Source organism: Rhinopithecus roxellana, chromosome 19, assembly GCF_007565055.1.
Source record: "Rhinopithecus roxellana isolate Shanxi Qingling chromosome 19, ASM756505v1, whole genome shotgun sequence".
Lineage (NCBI taxonomy): Eukaryota > Metazoa > Chordata > Mammalia > Primates > Cercopithecidae > Rhinopithecus > Rhinopithecus roxellana.
The window spans coordinates 10041972-10064536 of record NC_044567.1 but is presented as its reverse complement, the minus strand read 5'-3'; the positions used below and the strand labels follow the sequence as shown (position 1 = coordinate 10064536).

The window sequence follows — 22565 nt, the reverse complement described above, 5'->3', positions numbered from 1 at the left end:
CATTGGTATGAAACCATGGAAATTGTATTTATAAGATATGACTTTGAACACCATTTCCCAATTTCCTTCTTCCCCTTACTTTTGGTAGAATATGGGAAATGAATACCTCATCTAAAATGGGCAGGCATAAGTTGGATGTCAGATCTCAACAATTCTAGAAAAAAAAACAAAAAGGAAGTTAGGAGTATTCTAAATGGTTTGTTAGGCAACTAAACTGAGACCATGGAGAGTCCATGTTTAAAGTTATAGTTTGAGCCATATGCACTTGAAAAAAGGATGAATATTCTTGGGAGGGAAGGCAAACTGGAGAAAGAAAGAGAAAACACAAAAGAAGATAATTTTTTTTTATAAAAAGAAAAGATATTATGAAGCATACACAGAGAGATAAAAGATGAAAAATCATGGTTTTCTGGAAAAACAGGAAAATAGATTCAGTTTCTGCCATATGTCTGATCCCTGATCCAAGTTTTTTTCTACATATTTCTCCTGATTTCTTCCTTTGGTTACTTTATTATACTTTATTATACCTCTGCATTCTTATATTGTATTTTTTTTTCTTTTTGTTTATTTTACTCAAAATAAGATTTTGTTATCTGAAACCAAAAGAGTTTGGACTGAGGTAGAAGTAACAGGAGTATGTAGACTGTATAAAAATAAGGTTGGCCAAGGAAAAGTAACACCAATTGGAAAACATTTGAGAGGGAAGAAATGAGGGAGTCAGGAAGATACCTGAACTAGAAAGTAAGGGATCAATTCAAAAAACACTATAAAGAAATGTTCGGCAATAATCAGTCAGTGATTATATGTGAAACTTCATAAAGACAAGTTGAAATTCACAAATGTGATTAAACAAGGATATATTCAGTCTACACTATGTACAATACCATAATATTGAATAATTAGATTAACCAATATAGGGAAGCCAGGATATTGTCCAAGTGATTTCATTTTGCAGGAATAATAAAGAATTTATTGGTGTTTTTATTAAATGTAAACTCAGTGAAGGTGGGGTTATGTTTGTTTTATTCATCACTACATAGTGGTATTATAAGACTTACTTCTTAGTTCAGCTAAAAGCTGGGTTCTTGTCACACAACCATGAAAGATCAGGCTCGCAGACACTTTGAAGGGTGAGAAGGGCAGGGTTTATTGGGTGAAAAGGAAACAAAAGGAAACGGGGACTCTCAGTAAAGAAATAGTCCTGCTAATATGCTTCCCACCTCACAGGTTGAATCTCAGGTTACCACCCCAGATCAGGAGAGGCCAGGCTCCTCCCCACTGCAAACAGCATGAAATTCCTGAGGCTCCACTCCAGTGTACACTCTAAGTGCGCAGGCTGGTCAGAGGTTCTTTGGGGCCCTCTTTATACTTGGCTGTCTCACTGGAGCTTAGAAAAATGAGTAGTGGTTTATATCTGCTCAGCAAATATTTTTAAATAATTTAAAGTGGGGTTTTTTATATGATAGCAGAACATTCACAATGACACAATGAGCAGGAAAAAAAATAAATTATTTCATCCTCATTACTATATGAGCATTATTTGGTGCTAGAAAAAATAAAATCAATGAAACACGGTAAACCCTGACAGAGGACCTTGCAGTCCTGGGGGAAAAAAAAAGGCAAAACTGAATGTATAGATACAAGGCTTATTGGCTCTTAAAACTTGAGAGTGGGAGGTTTTGGCAGAGGGTAACAGTTTAACTTCATGGGAATTTTTGCTTTTAATACATACTCTGTTAGCTTGCTCTACGTCATCTAAACAGGTATCAACTGTACTTGTATTTTGTAGTTTGATATCTAATGCATAAGTCTGATATGAACACCTTTTCCCATTTGTAGGATTCAGGCTCAGTACTCATTCCTCATCAAGGTGCATCACCTCCATCTGTAGAGCTGGCAATATTAAGTATCTCTGGTAATTTCCAGGAGCTCCTCTTAGAGGTGTAGCTCACCTTGCAAAAGATCTAAAACATAAACAATAAGACACTGAGAAAAAAAGGATGGTAGATCCAGTTCCAGTGAGGAGGCCATCTGTCATGGAAAGTGATAAGAGTCATAATTGAGGGGAGCCCATGTCGTCAGTGGGAGAATCATATTAAACAGCAAGAATAAAAGGAAAAGGACAAAATGAAAGAGGAGAATGAGCTGAGAGGATTCTAGTCATGATGGTATGACAGTTAGAGAAGAGTAGGTTATAAAGATGAATTCAGATAAAAAATATTCAATGGTGAAGTCATACTTGCACTCAACATGAATACAGTGCTGTTTGCTGTGTAGATACAGCATAATGGAGCTCTGTATGGTGAAACATACGATGTTATCCATAAAAATTGACCAGGTTACTCTACAGGTATGTCTATATTCATGTATTCCATAATTATTCATCAAATGCATAATATATGCAAGACATTTTTTCTGAGAGATGTGGAGAATTATCAGTCTAACAAAACTCTGCCTTTGAAGTAGAAATTATCAAAGTTTATAAAAGAGACACACTCACCTTAGTTTGAAATTTCCAGAATAAATTTCTTTTGTACTCTGGGAAGATCTTACCTAAAACAAATTCATCTCTAAAGAATGGAGAAGCTTCTATTCTACCATTGTCAAGGAAAACTCCAGTTAGTATGAATGAAGGCTCCAATCTCATATCTGTGCACAAGAAAGAGAAAAGGAAAGAATGGAGAGGAGGTCAGAAAACAGTGGGGTGGAAATTAAAATCCTCATTTAAAAAATCTAAGAAAAACATGAGGGAAGCAATTACTCTGCAGGTTTCCCAGCTGATTCACAGGAGATTCATGATTAGAGTTGGCCAGAGGAGGTGAAGGCATGGACCCTGTCGTGCCCCTTCCTGGAATTAGATGATACGGATGAGCAATTCTCCCTTCGATGGAGTCCACATCATTTCCCCTGCTGTCCCTCTCGCTGGAAATGTCCCCCAGCTAACACAGGGCTTGCTCTGCTGTGGCTGCAAAGCTGAGCTGCTGGCAGGGGGCAGATTGCTTTCCACAGAGGAGACCAGATATGGTTTCTTTGCTGCTATGGTAGCTACTCGGGCAGCATCTCCTTTGGAAGAGACTCCACCCTAAACCCTTTAAGGCTGGGCAAAAGATAAATGCTGCCGCTTAAAGTCAAAGAAATTCCAAGCTCCTTGCTCCAGAGAAGATTAAGTCAGTAGGAAATCCAAATAATGAGAGCCCCGAGGAACTATTCTGAAAATTAGAGGAAACTGAAAGAAAAACTTAAAATAACATCTCTTTTAAAGGAAAAGAAAAACAACAGGAGGTTTAATAAATTTATATGGCCTCTCACTGGATTGTAAACATTTGAGAAGATAAGTAAACAGAAGAGGGAATGGTGCAAAGGAGGAAAAAATATAGATGGTTCTTACAACTCTGCAGCATCTGCCAACACAAATTACAGTGCAGACCAGACTGGTGAATTTCTCTGGGGACTTCCCAGAGTGTGAAATAAGGGAAATGGGGAAGGAATACGACCTGAGTTTCAAGGGAAAGAAAGAAAAAAATTAAAGCTTTAAAAGTTTGCTTTTCTAGTCCCTGAATTACCATCAGAAAATGCTACAATGTTGCATTTAAGGGAGGTAAGTATGTATGCTAGAGATGCCATTGAAGAAGGGACGAAGCAGTGCTTGACTATCTGAAGCTGAGGAGTTCTGAAGATCTTTACCCAACCTCAAACTTGCTGGTGCTCATGTCTCTGTGGTTCTGAAGTAGAACTAGACTTCAATCTCAGTGTCATGTCTTTATTCATTTAGGCCTGGAGGGAGGACAGAGGAAGAACCTTGCCTCTGTAATTTGGACTTCCGTTATTCTGTCATGATTGCTGCCTTGTTGTTTTGTGGGGTTTTTTTTTTTTTTTAATCATTTTTTTTTCTGGCAGTTGCACAAGAATGTCCAGGAACCATATGGCAGAATGAGTTTTCATTTCTGTGTTCTTTAATCCAAGTTCAAGATGCTGCTCGTGAAACCTAATCATAGATCTTAAAAACCCTCCTTGTCTCTCTCATTTCTCCCTCTTGTTACTGCCTAGGGATTTGGCTCAAGGAAACCTTGGTTAACAGTCAACTGAAAGTTGACTCTCAGATGGAAAGGCTGGAAAATATCAAAGACCTGCAAATGTTAGTTTGATTCACTTCAAGGTCATCACATCAACCAACATTTTATCAGCATCTGCAATTTCTAGATGTTTTGTAAAGTGTTGTGGGAATACAAAGATGATTAAAACACAGACAGTTGCTCAACCAGGTGTAGTGGAAAGAGCAAAGACTGAAATGAGAGGAGAGTTGACCTGACTCTGCTGCTATAATTATGAATGTTTTTCCTCTAAATTCCCTTCTCTTAAAATATGGCCCCACTAGCAGTCCAGGGCTGCATGAGGGGCTCATATGAACGTGCTTTTATTCTGTGATACTGCCATATTCACTGACCCAACAACACAGGTTCTCAGCTCAAGGATGAGGTTGGGCAACGGTGACCATATTCTATCTCTATACTGTAAATTTAGGCTTGGCTTGGTGACTAATGTCTTTAATCCATGCACTTTGGGAGGCTGAGGCAGGAAGATTGCTTGAGCCTAGGAGTTCAAGGCTGCAGTGGGCTATGATTGTGCCACTGCATCCAACCTGGATGACAGAGATAAAATCTATCTCAAAATAATAAATAAATAAATTATAAGCTTAGAATGTTAGGCTTTAGAATGTTAGATTTAGCACCAGAATCTCCTATGCTGAAGCAAAACTAATGGAAAGCTAAGATTGAGAAGAATAAAAAATAAAACTATTATAGAGATAGCCAGTGTACACAGAAATGAATACAGCAAATATGCAGAGAGAAGCAAACATACGTGACAACGATTGGGAGGGAATAAAACAAAGGGTCAGAGGGGGCAGAAGGCAGGGAGAGAACTAGAGAGAAGAGTTACTAATGACTGACCAACATGAGACATTATTGTATTTCTTGTAAAGTATCTTATGACATTTCTCATATTCTTCTAATGACCCTTGTTTTTAACTTTAGCTTATGTATTTTTTTGTCCTTTGAAACCAAATTAACATTAATTATAACAGATGTTGACTGGTGTGATCTAGAACAGATCACACTATCTCTAAGTTATAATTTGGTTAACTTTTAGGATACTGATGTATTGTTTCTTAATCCCAGAGTCAACAATGATACCTGAGACAATGCTGTGATGTTTGGAATTTATCTGTTCAGTACATGGTCTCTGAATGGTAATCTCCAGCCAAGGCATTAGTGATGGAGAGTATGGAGGGATCTAATCATGAAGACAGTGAAGGCTCCGGGAACTCTGCGAAAGAGAAAATGGCAGTGGCTATGGTGGAGAAGCAGGGTAGGGAAGAAGCTTGGTGTGGCACAGTCTGACTGGAGTGAGGGACTAAAGATGGAAAACAATAACAGATTATGGCTGGTGATTTTATGACCATGTTTAGGGATTTGAATTTCAAGTTAGTTTTGGTTTCAATATCTTTAAGGCATATCCAGTTGATAAGGTATGTGTAGGGGTGGGAAGGTAGAAGGTAAGATTGAGTAACACAAAGCCCCTCAATCTTTTACATTCATGTCAACCCAGTTCAAAATCCACAGTGTTTTACTCTCTACAATTTGCATTTTAAAAAGATTGGGATTTTTTTCAAATATAAATTGATATTATACCTTCCAATCTATTTTTAAATATTATCTTCATCAATTAAGTTAAGTCTAGTGAATTCTCCTGCCCCATAATCCTTCTCCTTATTTAAGGACAAGCATATTTGGAATGCTAGCCTTGTAGACCGTGTTTACCCTACTCACTGTCAAAAGCAAGATGATTCTGAGATTTGTTGGAGTACAGTGTATTGTATATGTGTTATGTACAGTGCCAGGCATGTAATAAGGGCTCAACAAATACTTATTGAAAAAATTAATCAGTAACATTCCTTTTTAGTTTCCCATGATGATTAATAAGTTTCATTTGTTCCATCATTCCAGGCATTCTGATTCTAAACAGAAGAATGAGGAAGAGGAGTAAGGGGAAGAGAACAAAAAGCAATTTTTATGGTTTTTTAAAGAGAAAACTGGAAAACATTGCAATTATAGAAACACACTGTCATTTGTGTATAATCAACATGCCCCTACATTTTTAATCTCCACCTTCTTATGATCTGCAGCCCTGTCCATGACCTTTTGATATAGAGGATGCTGACCGTAATGAAAGAAATATTATCATTACTTCATTGAAGCTTAGGAGAGAAAAATAGATGACAAATTAGAAGACAAGCTAAAAGCTTAACTCTAGTTATAACAATGATATATGATCATTTTAGATAAAGCAGAAAGTCCAGATATAAAGAGATATACATTTAAATCATTAATTAATAAACAGGGAAAGCAAGGCAAGAATAAAGTATATTCTATATTGGCACTATGATGGTAACACAGTTTGTAAGAAGGAAAACAAATGAAAATATTTGCAGATAGTATGGAGGGACACTACCTAGGCCACTGATTTTGCCACCCTAGGATCTGTTATGGTTTATTGTTGTTTTTAATTAAGTAGGGGTGCTGAGAGAATGTACGTACCTTGCTCATGACTGTGGTTTAAATTAGTAAAGGTTTTGATTGGTGCTGTCATCATCAGCCTATTCCTTGGGGCTTCTCACTCACCATCCCCATCAAAAATGAAACTGATTAGAAACTCTTGTCTTTCCTGGAGTCTCCTTTAATTTTTCTTCCTCAAGATAAACACATCAGCCAATTTCCGTTCAGTGTTTGAATCAGAAACACTGAGAAAATAAGTAAGCTGTGACAATAAATAAGATGACCAAAATAACACTCATGGAAAAAGTTTTAGACTCACCAAGTTTATATGCTAGTGATCTGTGGGGTTTCCAGTAGATTTGACTCCTGAATACCTTCTAATACAAAGAAGAAGTCTGTGTAGGCAATTGCTCTTCATTTTTTTTTTTTTTTTCTAAAACTAGGTATAGCAGTTCCCTCCTTTGGATATTTTCTTAGTAAAGGCATTCCCTAAAGTAGGTTTCAAAGCACACTGGGTGTTTTCACACACAAAAAAGGGAAAGGAATAAATTGCTTTCTCTGCAATTACAACAGGCTGGTCTATTGACACACAAGTGAATGAAATGTTTATACCCTGAGAGGGAGCCCCTCCATCACTCTCAAAATTACAGGCCCTCAGACCACCATTGAATGTCTAGCCCTAGAAAATCTGCAGAGATAGACAAAGAATAAGGGAAAGAGAACATAGCAGGCAGCAGTAAATAGCTGTATTTATAGCATTGTGTCCTAATGGAAACATCAAACCTGTTTTCTGAGGAAACTACTGAAAATCCTAACCATAATATTGTCCTCTACTTGACTGCCAGATTGGCTTATAACTTATTCCTTCAAAAAGCTTGAAGCTAAATTCTCCGTGCCATACAGAGTACAACCTGAAGATGAAATTGTAAACCATTTCAAAGACTCATTTAACATAGAAACAGGTATTTTCAGGTATCTAACCATCAATTTCAATGCTGGTTTCTGAGCAGCTCTCAGGTGTGATGAATAGGTGAGGCGGAGGTGTACCCCAGCATCTATCTTTGTATTGAGAACATCATAAACAATTATAATATTTATTATTCAAGCATTTAATCAGTGGGATATCACAGTTAATACAGAATATGCCAATTTGTGCAACAAAAGTTTCTTGAGCAAAAACAACCTTTAGGAGAATCTTTTTCTATGTAAGGTGTATGAAAAAATAATTTGGAATAAACCGTAGTGCTGTTTATGTTTAGAAATATAATCCTTTCCAACCATAAATTTTTAGTCTAATAATCAGACCAATAACTAGCTCTACCTTGTGAGGTTGACAACTCATAAGGGGCGAAGAAGAAGAAGAAGAGGAAGAGGAAGAGGAAGAGGAAGAGGAAGAAGAAGAAGAGAAGAAGAAGAAGAAGAAGAAGAAGAAGAAGAAGAAGAAGGAGAAAGAGGAGGAAGAGGAGGAGGAGGAAGGTGGAGGAGGGGAAGCAGGAGAAGGAAGGGGGAGGAGGAGGGGAGGAGGAGGAGGGGAGGAGGAGAAGAGGGGAGGGGGAGGAGGCGGAAGGGGAGGCGGGGAAGGAGGGGGAGAAAGGGGAGGGGGAGGAGGGGAGGAGGAGGGGGAGAAGGAGGAAGGGGGAGGAGGGGAAGGAGAAGGAGAAAGGGGAGGGGGAGGAGAGGAGGGGGGAGAAGGAGGAAGGGGAGGAGGGGAAGGAGGAGGGGGAGGAGGAGGGAAGGGGGAGGAGGAGGAGAAGTTGGAGAAGAAGACAAAAAGGAGGAAGAAGAAGAGGAAGAAGAGGAAGACTGATGACTTCATCTAAGTATCCGGCTTTAAAAAATCTCTAATATATTTGCTTCTTTTTAATACAGGATCTCTGTCTCCATAATTTCAACTTCCACACAGTAGATGGCTCCAGCTCAGGCTTTTTTCCTGAATTCTAGATTGCACATACATCAGCATTTCAGCATTATAGCTCATCTCATCTTCCTCCTTTACGTTCACACCCAAATCTGCATTTACTTTATTCTCTATAAAAAATTCAACAAATAGGAGTTAATTTAGCACCCCACCACAAATTAGAAAGATTCAGGCACTTAAGTTAGAAATATAAAATTCATATTTGTTTAATGTAGTCCAATTCTATTAGACCCCGTGTATTAAAAAAAAATCAAAAAACTATCCTCTAAACACCTTTGTTTTATTATCTTCTTTCTACACCTTCTATGCCTTCTTTAATTTGGTTCCAGGCTGCTTTAATATAAGTTCACCGTTCGTCATTCTTCATGGTCCATCTGTTAAAATGCCACAGAGTTTGTGTTCTGATATGTGCATCTGATCATGCCACTACCCAACTTAATAAAACCTCAATAGTGTATAATGTTCAATCCAATGAATGTAAAACTCCTTACAATAGCATTCAAGTTCCTTCACAGAAAAAAAATCAGTATAAGGCTCCTAGACTCTCTGTTCAATGAGGCTGTGTATTTTCTGTTTTGTTCACTGTTGTATTTCCACTGCCTAGGAACAGTGTCCAGCAAATAGTGCAGAGTCTCATGCTCAATAGCTATTTGCTACATGAATACATATATTTACCCTTATCTTTCCTCCTCTTTTCCTAGGCTCATGATGTTGAATGTTTCTGACATGTCCTATTCCTACCCACCAACCTGTGCTCCCTGAGAGATCCAGCTCACGCTGAAATCCCAGATTTAAATGTTAACAATTTATGTGGAATTTCTCCACCTTTTCAATAAACATTTACAAAAACTGTTTTGCTCCCAATGTATTCTGTTTAGATATCTAATATCCCAGGTGTACATTTTACTACAAATGTCTGTGTATATCTTCAGAGGCTGTTTTGCATCTCTATCCACTACTAAATGCTAGTCAAAAGCTGAGTATACAAACATTATTCAGTAGATATTTGATAAATGAAAGAAGAAACATTCATGATTTTAGAGGTCTATGAAAAATACGTATTTTTAAAACCCCCCAATTCTTTGAACCTAAATATAAAAAGGTAGATGTCATTCTTTATTTCAACACAAAATATGGTTAAAAGGCATTTAAAAATAGTTACACAAATTTTTAAAGAAATATTTACATATTTTAACTACCGATAAGTTAAAATATTTACATATTTTAACTCTATGATAAGTCTGGGCATAGGTGGCATGCAGTGTTGACATTTAAGATAAATGCCAGACAAATAAGAGTAATTCTAAATAAACTTTATTACAAAAGTTACTTTGTAAATGATTTATGTAGTTTTTGAAAAGTATTTCTTAAAAGAAAGAAGTAAAGAAATATGAAAGAAAGGAAGTACAGAAAGACAAATAATGCTAATATTCTCAGATCTTTCTATTCAATTTAGTTCAATCTAAACTATACCAGAAATGACACATATGGTACTGATAAAAAATAAAATTTAGCAGCATATATTCCTCTGACCAGCTGTAAATTACCTTCTAACTTGAATAATGGTTCTCTAGCACAAGTTGTTCATTGTTGTAAACGACACTTAATAGATCTAGCTTTGCTCTGAAATGCAGGGTAAATGGAAGGAAAAATACTAACAAACATAAGTGTCCAAAAAAGAATTGGGGCTCAACAGACTCTTGAATTCCCACCCACATGTGTAAACATTTACCTGCATGGGGCTCAGAATGCATCAGGCAACTCTATCATCTTTTCAGTCAATGAAAATCACTGATAGGATAAAAAGTCTTAGTGTTCCTCCTTCTTTTTAAAAAGAAAACAAATAGACAGAGAAACATATTCCAACCCATTTCTATAACTTCTCTTTCCTAATAGATTTTGCTGGATACATTAAATAGATGTCATGAGGTTTTGTTAGCTGACTTGGGATTGTTGATTAATTGTGATCAACTAACTGGGAATTGATTATGCTTGGGTACTGGGATGGTAATGAGGATTACTCATTGAAAAACTTTATGTATTTGTTTTATCTTTGCATGCAGAACTGGAATATCCCATTACAAAGAGAATTTTCATGCTGTCTCCAAATAAGAATTTCTAATCAAGAGATACTTAATATCAAATTTATATTATTTCTTCATTCTGTTTTCTCTTTCCACTTCTTTCTTGTGCCTTTTCCTGTTTTATGGGCTAATGATTATTTGGACTCTTCTTGCCTCATTTAAGAGACAGCACCTGTGGTATTTATTTATTCTGTCTCTCTCTGTAAGATTCAAAATTAATTACTATACCTTTTGCAGTTGTTTTCCCCTGCTGTTCAGACCACTTTGCCAATAGAGATAAGCATGAGAAAATGGAGAGCAACAATATCTCGTAGAGCTCTGGGAAAAAAGATGATCTTAGATTGCTTAATGACTATCATACTTCTCCTTTCTTCTACCATGGAGTTTTTACCCCTTTAAATGGTTTTTTTTTTCTTTTGTCTTTTTCCTTCTTAGGAATACCCCCTACAGATGGGTGATAAGCTGCCAGCCAATTTAAATTAATTTTGCTAAATTGAGGAGAAGTTAATGTCCCTTTTTGAGACAACAGAATTTCTCCTCCAGATCCCCCAAAATAACTTAGAAGAATGATTAGCACTGCAGTAGGTTCCCATGGTATGTGCCAGTCAGACTGTCACAGATGTTTGCTACTAATAGGATTTTGTGTTCCATGCCAAAATTTTTATGTGACTGTTTTTTTTTAATCATCAAATTATGACTAACCTATTTACTTGTATTTTTAAGAAATTAATTTCCTCCCAAAAGAGAACCTTGGGGAAAATATTCTGGTAAATAAAATATTTCATGTCTTAAATGTCTCATTAAATTGTTTTAAAAAATAATGCCACTATATTCAACTTGTAAATAAAATAACTCATTATCAACAAAAAGAATAATTTAAGTTAGAAAGAGGTTTAAATATTGAAAGAAAAAGTATTGGTGCCATTATTAAAGGTCTTCTAATGACTTCACGAATTAGGTACTCTGACGTTATATAGTAGGTAAAAAATAGAGTGAGAAAGTCACCAGGCAAAAACCTGGATTTGAAAGTGCTAGAATATTTTGTAAAATAATCAGCACTAGTCTATGGAATTGCTTACAATTTTAGAGCTGCATACATTTAAGGAATTAATATACACTTCAGGACAGTTGTTATTCTTCCAAATCCTTTTTAACTTAGAATAGTTAGATCATCTTCCCTTGCTCAGTAAAAATGAAATAGTCTTTTATTTTCTCCCATTTAATGCTATTGTAAAACTTTAGAGGGGAAAAAGTCATTAGGCATAATCAGTTCTAGCTTCTTTCTGTTGGAACATGTAATCAAAGACTGAACAAAAGTTTACTTTTGCCCTATAATAGTAACTTTCATTTATTAGCACTTTATAGCTTACAAAGAAATTTTATGTGGATTATCTTCTTTATTTCTTACACAGCTTTAGGGAGTTGGTGGTCTTGATACTATTTTACAAAATGAAAAATAAAGCACTACATGAGAACATACAGCTACAGCGTTAGGCATGATATCTAGACAATTTAAATAATGCACATGTACACACCACGAAAATTCACTCATACTGTTCAAGTCTGCTTTAATCTACTCAAGAAAGTAAGTTTTATAAAATCATATGCTAATTTTTATGTGAAAACCGATGCTGCTGATTTCAGGTGTTGGCCAAAACAGAGTAATTGATACTGAACTTGATTTCCTACTAAAAACAGCTATAAAATTGAACAAAATATATAAAGCAACAGTATGCAGATACTTTGAAAAAGTAATACAAGTCTGTGACCCTTGAAAGAAGAAAGAAAAGTAAGGTGAGCCTATCAATCATATTAAAATTGCCTTGGCTTTTTCTTTGAACCCTTTTTCTAAAGTCAAGCAGGAAAGTAGACTAAAAGTGGAGGAGTTTTTGTGAGCTAAGGTGGCTGAGGCAAGAGTTCCAGGCTGCTAAGGCAAGGCAGCTATAATTTGTGACAGAGTATCCAAAAAGTTGGAATCTATGTAAGAAGGCAACTCCACAAATATGTATGGGCATTCACATAGTGAGATTATAAAAGACCTAGCAGATAACACCTGCCAAAGAACAGACAGCTGAATAGTATTATCACTGACTTAGTAGTAATACAATATGTTAATGTTTCATCTCAGTCAAGGTGTGGAGACCTCACTGAAGACATCACAAACTCAGTTAAGTCTGCAGAAAATTCACAACTGAGGAATAAAAACGATGCAGTGGAGGAAGATCATGTCCTAGAACTCTGTTCACAAATAAAAGAGATCTCAATCAAAAATTAAACCAATTTTTAATAGAAACAAAGTAATGTTAATAATTTAATAACACCACAATCAACACCCTATATATCTTTTATCTGTAATGTCCAGAAAATAACTATACATAATTAGACATTTAAATAGACAGGAAATGACAAATAGTCGGAATTCAGAGAGTTGGATTTGTACACAGATCTTTGACACAGCTATTTTAAACGTATTCAAGAACTTCAAAACACAATTAAAATGAAACCATATATGAGAATATCAGCAATAGAAATTTGATAATTGAATTAAAACACCAAAGACACTAAAATAAAACTGCAGGCCAACAACTCTCATGAACATAAATGCAAAAATCCTCAATAAAACATTAGAAAATTAATCCAACAATGTATATGAAACAGTATATACCACTACTAAGTGAGATTTATCACAAGTATGCAAGACTGATCACCATTTAAAAATCAATTAATGCATTCATCACATCAATGGGCTAAAAAGGAAAAATTACAGGATCTTAACAATACACGCAGAAAAAGCATTTGACAAAATCGAACACCCATTCATGATAAAATATCTTAGTAAACTAGGAATAGATAAGATCTTCTTCAACGTGATAAAGAATATTTACAAAAATCCTATAGCTAACATAAAAAGTAATGGTGATAAATGTGAAGCTTTCTCACTAAGATTAGTAACAAGGCAAAGGTGTCTCATATCATTTCTTTTCAATATCACACAACAAGCACTAGCTGATGCAATAAGACAAAAATTGGATAAAATATATACAGATAGAAAGGAAGAAATACAGTTGTCTTTGTTCACAGTTGGCACAATTGTCTATGCAGATAATCTTACAAATTTAAGAAAAATCTTCTGTAGCTAAGAAGCAGGTATAGCAAGGTTACAGAATTGAAGATTAATAAAAGAAAGTAAATTGCTTTCCTATATATTAGCAATAAAAAAGTATAACTTTATTAAAAACAAAATTCCATTTACATTAGCACCCCCTAAAATTAAATACTTAGATATAGTCTTAAAAAATATGAGATCTATATGAGGAAATTATAAAAATCTGATTAGATATGTAAAAGAATAACCAAATACATGGGGAAATACTCCAGGTTCATGGAAAAACAATCTTGATACTGTCAAGATGTCAGTTCTTCCTCATTTTATCTAGCGATTCAATGCAATCTCAATTAAAATCTCAGCAAGTCATTTTGTGGATATTTGCAAACCAAATCCAAAGTTTATGTGGAGAAATAAACGACTCAGAATAGTCATCACAATATTGAAAGACAAGAACAAAATGCAGGAATAACACTACTGGACTACAAAACTTACTATAAAGCTACAGTAAACAAGACAATGTCGTATTGGTGAAAGATTAGATGAACAGACCAAAAGAACAGAGTTCGGAAATAGACTCACATGAATATAATCAACTAACCTGTGATAAAGGTGCAAAGATAGTATTGTCAATGAATACTGCTGGAACAACTGGGCATCTACATGCAAAAAGAATGAATGAAGACATAGATGTTATATCCCTTAGAAAAATTAACTGAAAATGGACCATAGATCTAAATGTAAAATGTAAAACTATAAAAGCACTGGAAGATAACATAGAAGAAAACTTAGATAACCTTAAATATGCTGATGATTTTTTAGGTACAGCTCAAAGGCATAACCCATGAAAATATTTTGTCAAACAGAATTTCATAAAAGTTAAAAACTTCAGCTCTGCAAAATATATTGTTAAGAGAATGAGAAGATGAACCACAGGCAGAAGAAACATATTTGCTGAAAACACATCTGAAAAAAATCTGCTACCTAAAATGGACAGATAACTCTTGAAGCTCAACAATAAGATAATACATAATCCAATTTAAAAATGGTCCAAAGACTTTAACAGACAGCTCACTGAAAAATGCTACATAGATAACAAATAAGCATATGAAAAGATGCTCCACATGATACATCATCAGGTAATTGCAAGTTAAGACAATGAGTTACCGCTGTATACCTATTAGAATGGCCAAAACATGGGACCCTGGACTGACCACACGAGATGTCAGCGAAGATGTGGAGCAGTAGGAACTCTCATTTATTGCTGATGAGAATGCAAAATGTCACGGCCACTTCGAAGGTATTTTGGTGTCTTGCAAAACTAAACATACTCTTACTATATGATCCAGCAATCACATTCCTTTATATTTACCCAAAGGAATTGAAAATTTATGTCCACACAAAAACCTGCACATGGATGTTCATAGCAGTTTTATTCATTCAATTACAAAATCTTACAAGCAACTGAAATGCCTTTCAATATGTGAACAGATGCAGTGTGGTACATCCAGATAATGGAATATTATTCAACACTAAAAAGAAATGAGCAGAGATCAGGAAGATGGCAGCATAGGAAGCTCCCCACTTGACCTCCTCCCAAAGATGTGCAAGTAAAGAGCTGCACACAGGTCCATTTCCTATAAGAAAAACTCGGGAACTAGTTCAGTGACTCCTACACACTGCAACTAAAATGGGTAGGAAAAGCTGAGACATGCTTATGCCACAAAAATCTACCCTGGTCACAGCACCTTAAAATTGGAGGGAACCCCAAACTCCAAGCCTCTCCCTGCGGAGAGAAGGGTTTAGACCACACATATAGCACCCTGACTTTTATAGCTCTCACTTAAGAGAAAGACTCCTAAATCACCCTAGGAGTGAATGTGGCTCAGCATCCATGAGTTTTTTCTGGAACAAGGAGAACAAAGTGGTTGCCTTAAACAGGTATGTAAGAACGCTCTACTAAATTCCTCTGGGCTCAGTGTAGAACAAGCAGGCAACAATGCCCACATCCTAGTTTCTCCCTGGAAGGAATCTGACTGTACACTTCCTCAGCTGATGTCTCAGAATATGCCTTCTTACTAGCTGGCATCTGAGAATTGACATGACAGGTAATTAGTAAGAACTCTCCTACTCCCCAATGCCTGGAGCCTGAACATGCATGAGGCACTTCCTGGGCCTTTTCCCCACTGCTCACACTAGTGATAAAATGAAATCTCCAGCCTCTTCCTTGAAAGAGTTTGTCCACACATTGAGCACTCCAACTTTTATAGTTGCCACCAAATGGACTGGTTCTTAAATCAGCTACTTTTGAGAGCCAACTAGGTTCAGAATTTACAAGTCCCCCGTGACCAAATAAAAGAAAGAGGTGGTTTCAAACAGGCACGATTTTCCCTAACTCAGTGCAGAGTAAGCAGGTCAAAATGCCCATTTTCCAGTATCTTCCAAGAAGGAGTGTGACTGCATATGTGATGGTTAATATTAAGTGTCAATTAGATTGGGTTGAAGGATGGAAAGTATTGTTTCTGGCTGTATCTGCATGTTTCTGAGTGTTGCCAGAAGAGATTAACATTTCAGTCAGTGAAACTGGAGAAGAAGACCCACCCTCAGGACGACCCACCCACAATGTGGGTGGGCACCATCCAATTGGTTGCCAGCATGGCTAGAAAAAGCAGGCCGAGTAAGGCAGAAGAAGTTGACTTGCTAAAACTTTCAGCCTTCATCTTTATCCCATACTGGATGCTTCCTGCCTTTGAACATCAGACTCCAAGTTCTTCAGCTTTTGGGCTCTTGGACATAATCAAACTCATTTTATTTGAAACAACATGGATGAACCTGGAGGGAATTATGTTAAGTAAAATAAGCCATGCTCAGAAAGGCAAGTACTGCATAATCCCACTCACATAGGGAGAGGAAAAAATTTGAACTTATGGAAGTACAGAGGAGAATGGTGGTTATCAAAGCTGGGTTAGGGAGACAGAGAGTGGGGAGATTTTGGTAAAAAAGAGAAAAACTTCATTTAGATAAGAGGAGCAAATTCAATCTATTGTACAACATAACGCCAAGAGTTAAAAACAATGCATTGTATTCTTGAAACTTGCTAAAAGAACAGATTTTAAGTATTCTCACCACAAAAATAAGTGTGTGGGATGATGTATGTGTTAATTAGCTCAATTCAGCCATTTCTCATGAAGAACTGGAATGTTCATGAATATCAAATAGAATGGGAGTTAACTGAATTAACTGAACTAACAGAAAACAGAAGCAATTTTTTTAACTTTGTTTAAAATGCTGTTGATCCTTTGTTTTATTTTTCAGAGTCAAGGACACTTTTCTTTTGAGCTATATACAGCTTTTAGTAATTGAGTAAAGTATACTCCTGTGAACAAAATTTGGAGCATATTTGATTCTCTCTACCTGTTTTCTCCAGAATTGGAAACTGTGAGTATTCTTAATTTATGGCAATATAGTTATTTGCATTAGTGCAATAAGAATCTCTTTTCTTTCATAACAGGACACTATTGGAGAAATTGATTATTTTACCAAGGATTTAACTGCAATGGTGTGCTTTCCTTTAAGGAATCAGACTTGACTTGTAAAGCCAGTAAAAGCTCCATGAAGAATTGGCCTCATACCTTGTCTGCAAAGTCCCTGTACAGGGTTTCTGACCTGGGGTAAGTAAAGAATGTCACTTTCTGACAGGTCCAGGAGCCCCAAGTTATCTTGGGACCCCAAGAGGAGAGGAATTTACTCAACTCATAGGTATTTGAGGATACAAACCCATGGCTGAGCTTGGCTTTAAAAAGTCTTATCTAAGATTCCTTCTATGGAACAGAGTTCCATCAAAGCCAATTTAAAAAGAGCCTCTGTGAAAAATAATTATTCTGGCTGCACTTTATACAAATAATCAGTCCAAGTATAATAAAGGAAATAACTCTTACTATGATTCGTCTTTAGTAAAAATGAGAAACTGGAGACAGAAATATTATTTTTCAAGAACTATGGTAAACTTGTTGGTAAATTCTAGTTTTATTAGTTGTTTTTACGCTTATTTCTACAATTTAGGCTAACCCTGCTTATTCCTGTGAACCCACCACTGATCTCTGACTGCTGCTTGTGAGAAACAAGAGGGATATTATATTCGTCAAAACTTAAGAGTTATGAGTGGACCTCACCATACTGATGCTTTCTGACTGAGCCCCTCTCTACCCTGAATGCAAGGAACCCTCATAGTTAGGCTGGAATGTCATCACCCCTGTTCAGCCTGAATAAGTTACAGAAGATGGATCTTTGTCCCTCTGCAACCCTTAGAATTAAGGGTGGCGGGAAATGTCAGAGGCACGTGAACCAAAGCAACTCCATCTTAAACAGGAGCTGGGTAAAATGAGGCTGAAACTTACTGGGCTGCATTCCCAGATGGTTAAGGCATTCTAAGTCACAGAATGAGGTAGGAGGTCACCACAAAATATAGGCCACAAAGACCTTGCTGATAAAACAGGTTGCAGTAAAGGAGCTGGCCAAAACCCACCAAAACCAAAATGGTGACGAGAATGACCTCTGGTTGTCCTCACTGCTACACTCCCACCAGCGTCATGGTGGTTTACAAATGCCATGGCAATACCAGGAAGTTACCCTATATGTTCTAAAAATGGGAGGTATGAATAATCTACCCCTTGTTTAGCATATCATCAAGAAATAGCCATAAAAATGGGCAACCAGCAGCCCTCAGGGCTGCTCTGTCTATGGAGTAGCCATTCTTTTATTCCTTTACTTTCTTAATAAACTTGCTTTCAGTTTACATTACAGACTCACCCTGAATTATTCCTTGCACGAGATCCAAGAACCCTCCCTTGGGGTCTGGATGAGGGCCCCTTTCCTGTAACATGGGTACTCACTTATCCAAAACTTATGGGGTTTATGGGTATTTACTTATTTAAATTTGAAATGGATATTCACAATGTTGAAAACGTATTTAATTGTACATTTAAAATATATGGATTGCACTGTGTATAAATTTTATCTCAAATTGAAAAAAATATTTAAAAACATTGAAATTACATACTTCACTTTTCACAGTGGTGTGTGCTAGCAATTCTGTAATTAATTTCTGAGTATTGAATATGGTATTCTAGACTTCTATCTTGAAACTTCACTGAATTCATTTATTCATTCTAATAGCTTTTTGATAGAGTCTTCAGTTTTTCTAAATATAAGATCATATTGTCTGCAAACAATGACCATTTGACTTCATGTTCAATTCATATGTTCCTTATATCTTTCTCTTACATAATTGCTCTGGCTAGGACTTTCAGTACTATGTGAAGTAACAGTATTGAACAGCGGCTTATTCCAGATCTTGTCTTAATCTAGATCTTAGAGAATAGCCTTTCTGTTTTGCTCTGTTCAGTATAATATTAACTGTGGGTTTGTCATATGTGGTCTTTATCAGGTGGTCAACAGGTATATGAGAAACTGCTCATCACTAATCATCAGAAAAATGTAAACCAAAACAATAAGATATTCTCTCACCCGAGTTAAGATGGCTTTTATACAAAAGAAAAAATATCAAATGCTGGCAAAGATGCAGAGAAAGGGGAACTCTCATATGCTGTTGATACATGTCTAAATTAGCACAGCCACTACAGAAAGCAATACGGAAGTTTCTTTAAAAACTAAATAGAACTACTGTATGATCCAGCAATCCTACTGTTTGGTATATATCCAAAGAAAAGGAAATCTATACTGAAGAGACATCTGCTCTCCCATGTTTACTGCAACCAAAATATGAAATCAGCATAAGTGTCCATCAATGGATGAATGAAAACAGAAAATGTGTTACATATGCAGAGTGAAATGGTATTTGGCCATAAAATATGGATGGAACTGGATGAAATAAATACTATTTGGCCATAAAATACAGATGGAACTGTAACAACACTGATGGAACTGGAGGACATTACGTAAGTGAAATAAATCAGGCACAGAAAGGCAAATATCACATCTTCTTACAATTTTGTGAGAGTTAAAAATTGATCTCATGGTAGTAGAGTTTAGAATGATGATAGTCAGAAGCTGGGAAGGATAGTGAGGATGAAAGGATAAAGTGGAATTTGTTCATCTCTAAAAAATACAGCTAGATAGTAGAAATAAGATCCAGTGATTTGTAGCACAATAAGGTAGTTATAGTTAGCAATAATTTATTGTATATTTTAAAATATTTAGAGAAGTACATTTAGAAATTTTCCAACACAAAAAATTATAAATGTTTGAGATAATAGATATCCCAATTACCCCGATTTGATCACTACATATTGTATGCTTCTATCAAATCATCACATTTATTCCATAAATATGCACACTGTTATATATACACACATTTATTCCATAAATATGCACAACTATTATGTACACACACAGAAATTAATGATTAAAATTACTAATCCCAGCAAAATAAGAAAGAAAAGTTTAAGCTGATACTGTAATATCTCCTTGCAACAAAAAGTAAGAAAGGACTGAAAAAAATGGAAACTATATCAAAGGAATAAAACAGTCAGCTTGAAAAAACTCCAACTGGTAAACTCTAGGAAAATTTGGGCTTCAAAATAAATATAGTAACAAATTTTAAGTAATTTAATAAAAGGAGAATTCATAGAAGCCCATACTTACATAAATAAATGGATTGATAAGTAATTGGAGAGGAGAAATTTCTTCTTACAGTGAAATACCAATGATAGAGAATAGATGAAGAACTTAGAAAAGTATCAATGTGTGGTAAAACTACTAAGTAAAAGTTTAATAAGGAACAGGATAGTTACCATTTCAAATTATTGTCTCATAAATTACTCATTAATTACAAAGGAAAATGGTAACTTGACATTGAAGAAGCCTGGTAGACACTACTTGAATCAAGTGATCAAAACTGACATCACCAATTTTGACAAACTAACATAAATTTTTTTTCCCATATGGTACACTCAGAAGGACATACAATCACTTCTGTTAGTATCCCTGAGAATAACAAGTTACTTAAATAAGATCATGAAGAAACATCAGATAAGATCAAATTGAGAGACATTTTACAAAATATCTGGCCAGCACTTATCAAATAAATATGTCAAAGAGAAGAGAAACAAAGGCTAAAGAAATGTTTCCATTTACAGACTAAAGAGACATAATAAATTAATCCAAAGCATGAATCTGTATTAGATCCTGGCCCAGGAAAAACTAGTTGTAAAAAATATTATTGGGACAACTAAAAAAAACTGAATAAGAGCTATAAATTACATAGGATTGTATAAATATAAAATTTTCACATTTTAGTAACAGTATTGTGGTAATATAGAAAATGTGACCTAAAGTATTTTGATATAAAGAGGCACTATATCTCCAACTTGCTGTCAAATGCTCATACATAATTTAAATACATATTTATAGAAAAAATGATAAAGGAAATAGGAAAAATATAAACTAATAGTGAATCTGGATAAATACTGTATATCAGAGCTCCCTGTACTATTCTTGACATGTTTCAATAAATTTGAAATAAGAAAAATTGCATGCAAAATATATATGCTGCTAATTAATTATCTTATGTGTTAAAGGGCAAGATTTTCTACCTATTGATATCATGTTCTCAATATACACTACTGAGTATGCATATACAAATAATTTTAAAATGGATTTTTATAATATAGACTTTTGACTCACATGGTTACATATCTTAATAAATATGCCTAAATTACTGTGAATTAATTTATTTGGAATCAACCTATATAGTTTCTAAGCAGGATGCTTTCAAGATGTATTTTTTCTAATTAAATTGTGCCTTTTGTGATTAAAATCTAAAGATTCAAGGAATTTAAGAGACTGGCATTTAATTAAGCTTTCTAAATTAAAAAGAAAAATATCTTCCAACGTCACTAAATAGATAATTTAAGATTTTTTCCAGAGGTAGAAGTGTGTGAATGAAAAGTCATCACTGTATATTGAAATGGTGTATTTTTAAATGCACACTTTACATTGTGAAATAAAGTTTAACAAGTTCTCTTGGGAGTATTGTGCTTGGAAAAGGAAATGCGGCAGTTCTGACTTAATCCCCTTCAGTAAACATAACTTTAAAACACTTTTTTTTTCCCCTTGAAATGTGACAGTTATACTGGAATTTTAATTTAGTAACAGGGTATGCTCCATCAATGACAGAATGATGCAAAATTTATAAAAAACATGATTTAATTTCAAATGCAAACTTTGATGAGGGTTCTATTGATTATTTGAGCTCAAGCCTGAAATTCAAGTACAACATGTTTATAGAAATATAATTGACACATTCTAAATTGTTCTTATTAGATTTCTTCTGACGTAGTTACTTGTTTACATAAGAGTTCCTATCTCGTTTTTTGGGAGTTATTGTATATTTAGCCATGTAATCATGATCAACATTAAAAGTTTCAGAAAGGAATAAAGAACAGAGAAAGCAAAAATAGGGGTTCATACAACAGACTTCTCTTCTTGAGTTGTCTAACCTATGTTTGATGGTTAAAGCAAACACTGAAAGAATCCCTGATTTGGGTCTGAATGTATGTAGGGGAATATCAAAGACGCTTATAAATATTGTGAGTAAGGAAATTTAAAAACAAGTAAAGTGTCTATAGTATACATAATGGCATTCGCAGCAACCTGGATGGAGTTGGAGGCCATTATTCTAAGTGAAGTAACTCAAGGGTGGAAAACCAAACATCATATGTTCTCACTGATAAGTGGGAGTTAAGCTATGATGATGCAAAGGCTTAAGAATGACATAATGGGCACCCAAATGTGATAGTTCTTATTTTTAAAATTCTAATATAAGCGGCATGTTTTAGAACAAACTTGCTGTGCTGGTATGATATTTGTTCAAATGCTCATAT

The 22565-nt window shown here is 35.3% G+C and overlaps 1 protein-coding gene across 1 annotated transcript; it reads right to left on the bottom strand.

The window, feature by feature from the left end:
* Positions 1-1635: 1635 nt before the first annotated feature.
* Positions 1636-3784, bottom strand: LOC104682127 (uncharacterized protein C17orf112). Its single transcript, XM_010388635.2, has 4 exons — positions 3564-3784; positions 2762-2848; positions 2501-2649; positions 1636-2031 (listed from the first exon to the last, which is right to left on the bottom strand). The coding sequence occupies exons 1-4, from the start codon at positions 3622-3624 to the stop codon at positions 1936-1938; spliced, it is 393 nt and encodes a 130-aa protein (XP_010386937.2). The 5' UTR covers positions 3625-3784; the 3' UTR covers positions 1636-1935.
* Between the last annotated feature and the right edge of the window lie 18781 nt (positions 3785-22565).

Coding starts and splice junctions, on each gene's coding strand:
- LOC104682127 (XM_010388635.2), bottom strand. CDS start 3,624: ATGGCATCTCTAGCATACATACTTACCTCCCTTAAATGCAACATTGTA. Junction 2,650..2,761: donor TCAGCTGGGAAACCTGCAGA/GTAATTGCTTCC, acceptor TCTTGTGCACAG/ATATGAGATTGGAGCCTTCA. Junction 2,032..2,500: donor TCTGGAAATTTCAAACTAAG/GTGAGTGTGTCT, acceptor TTTCCATGACAG/ATGGCCTCCTCACTGGAACT.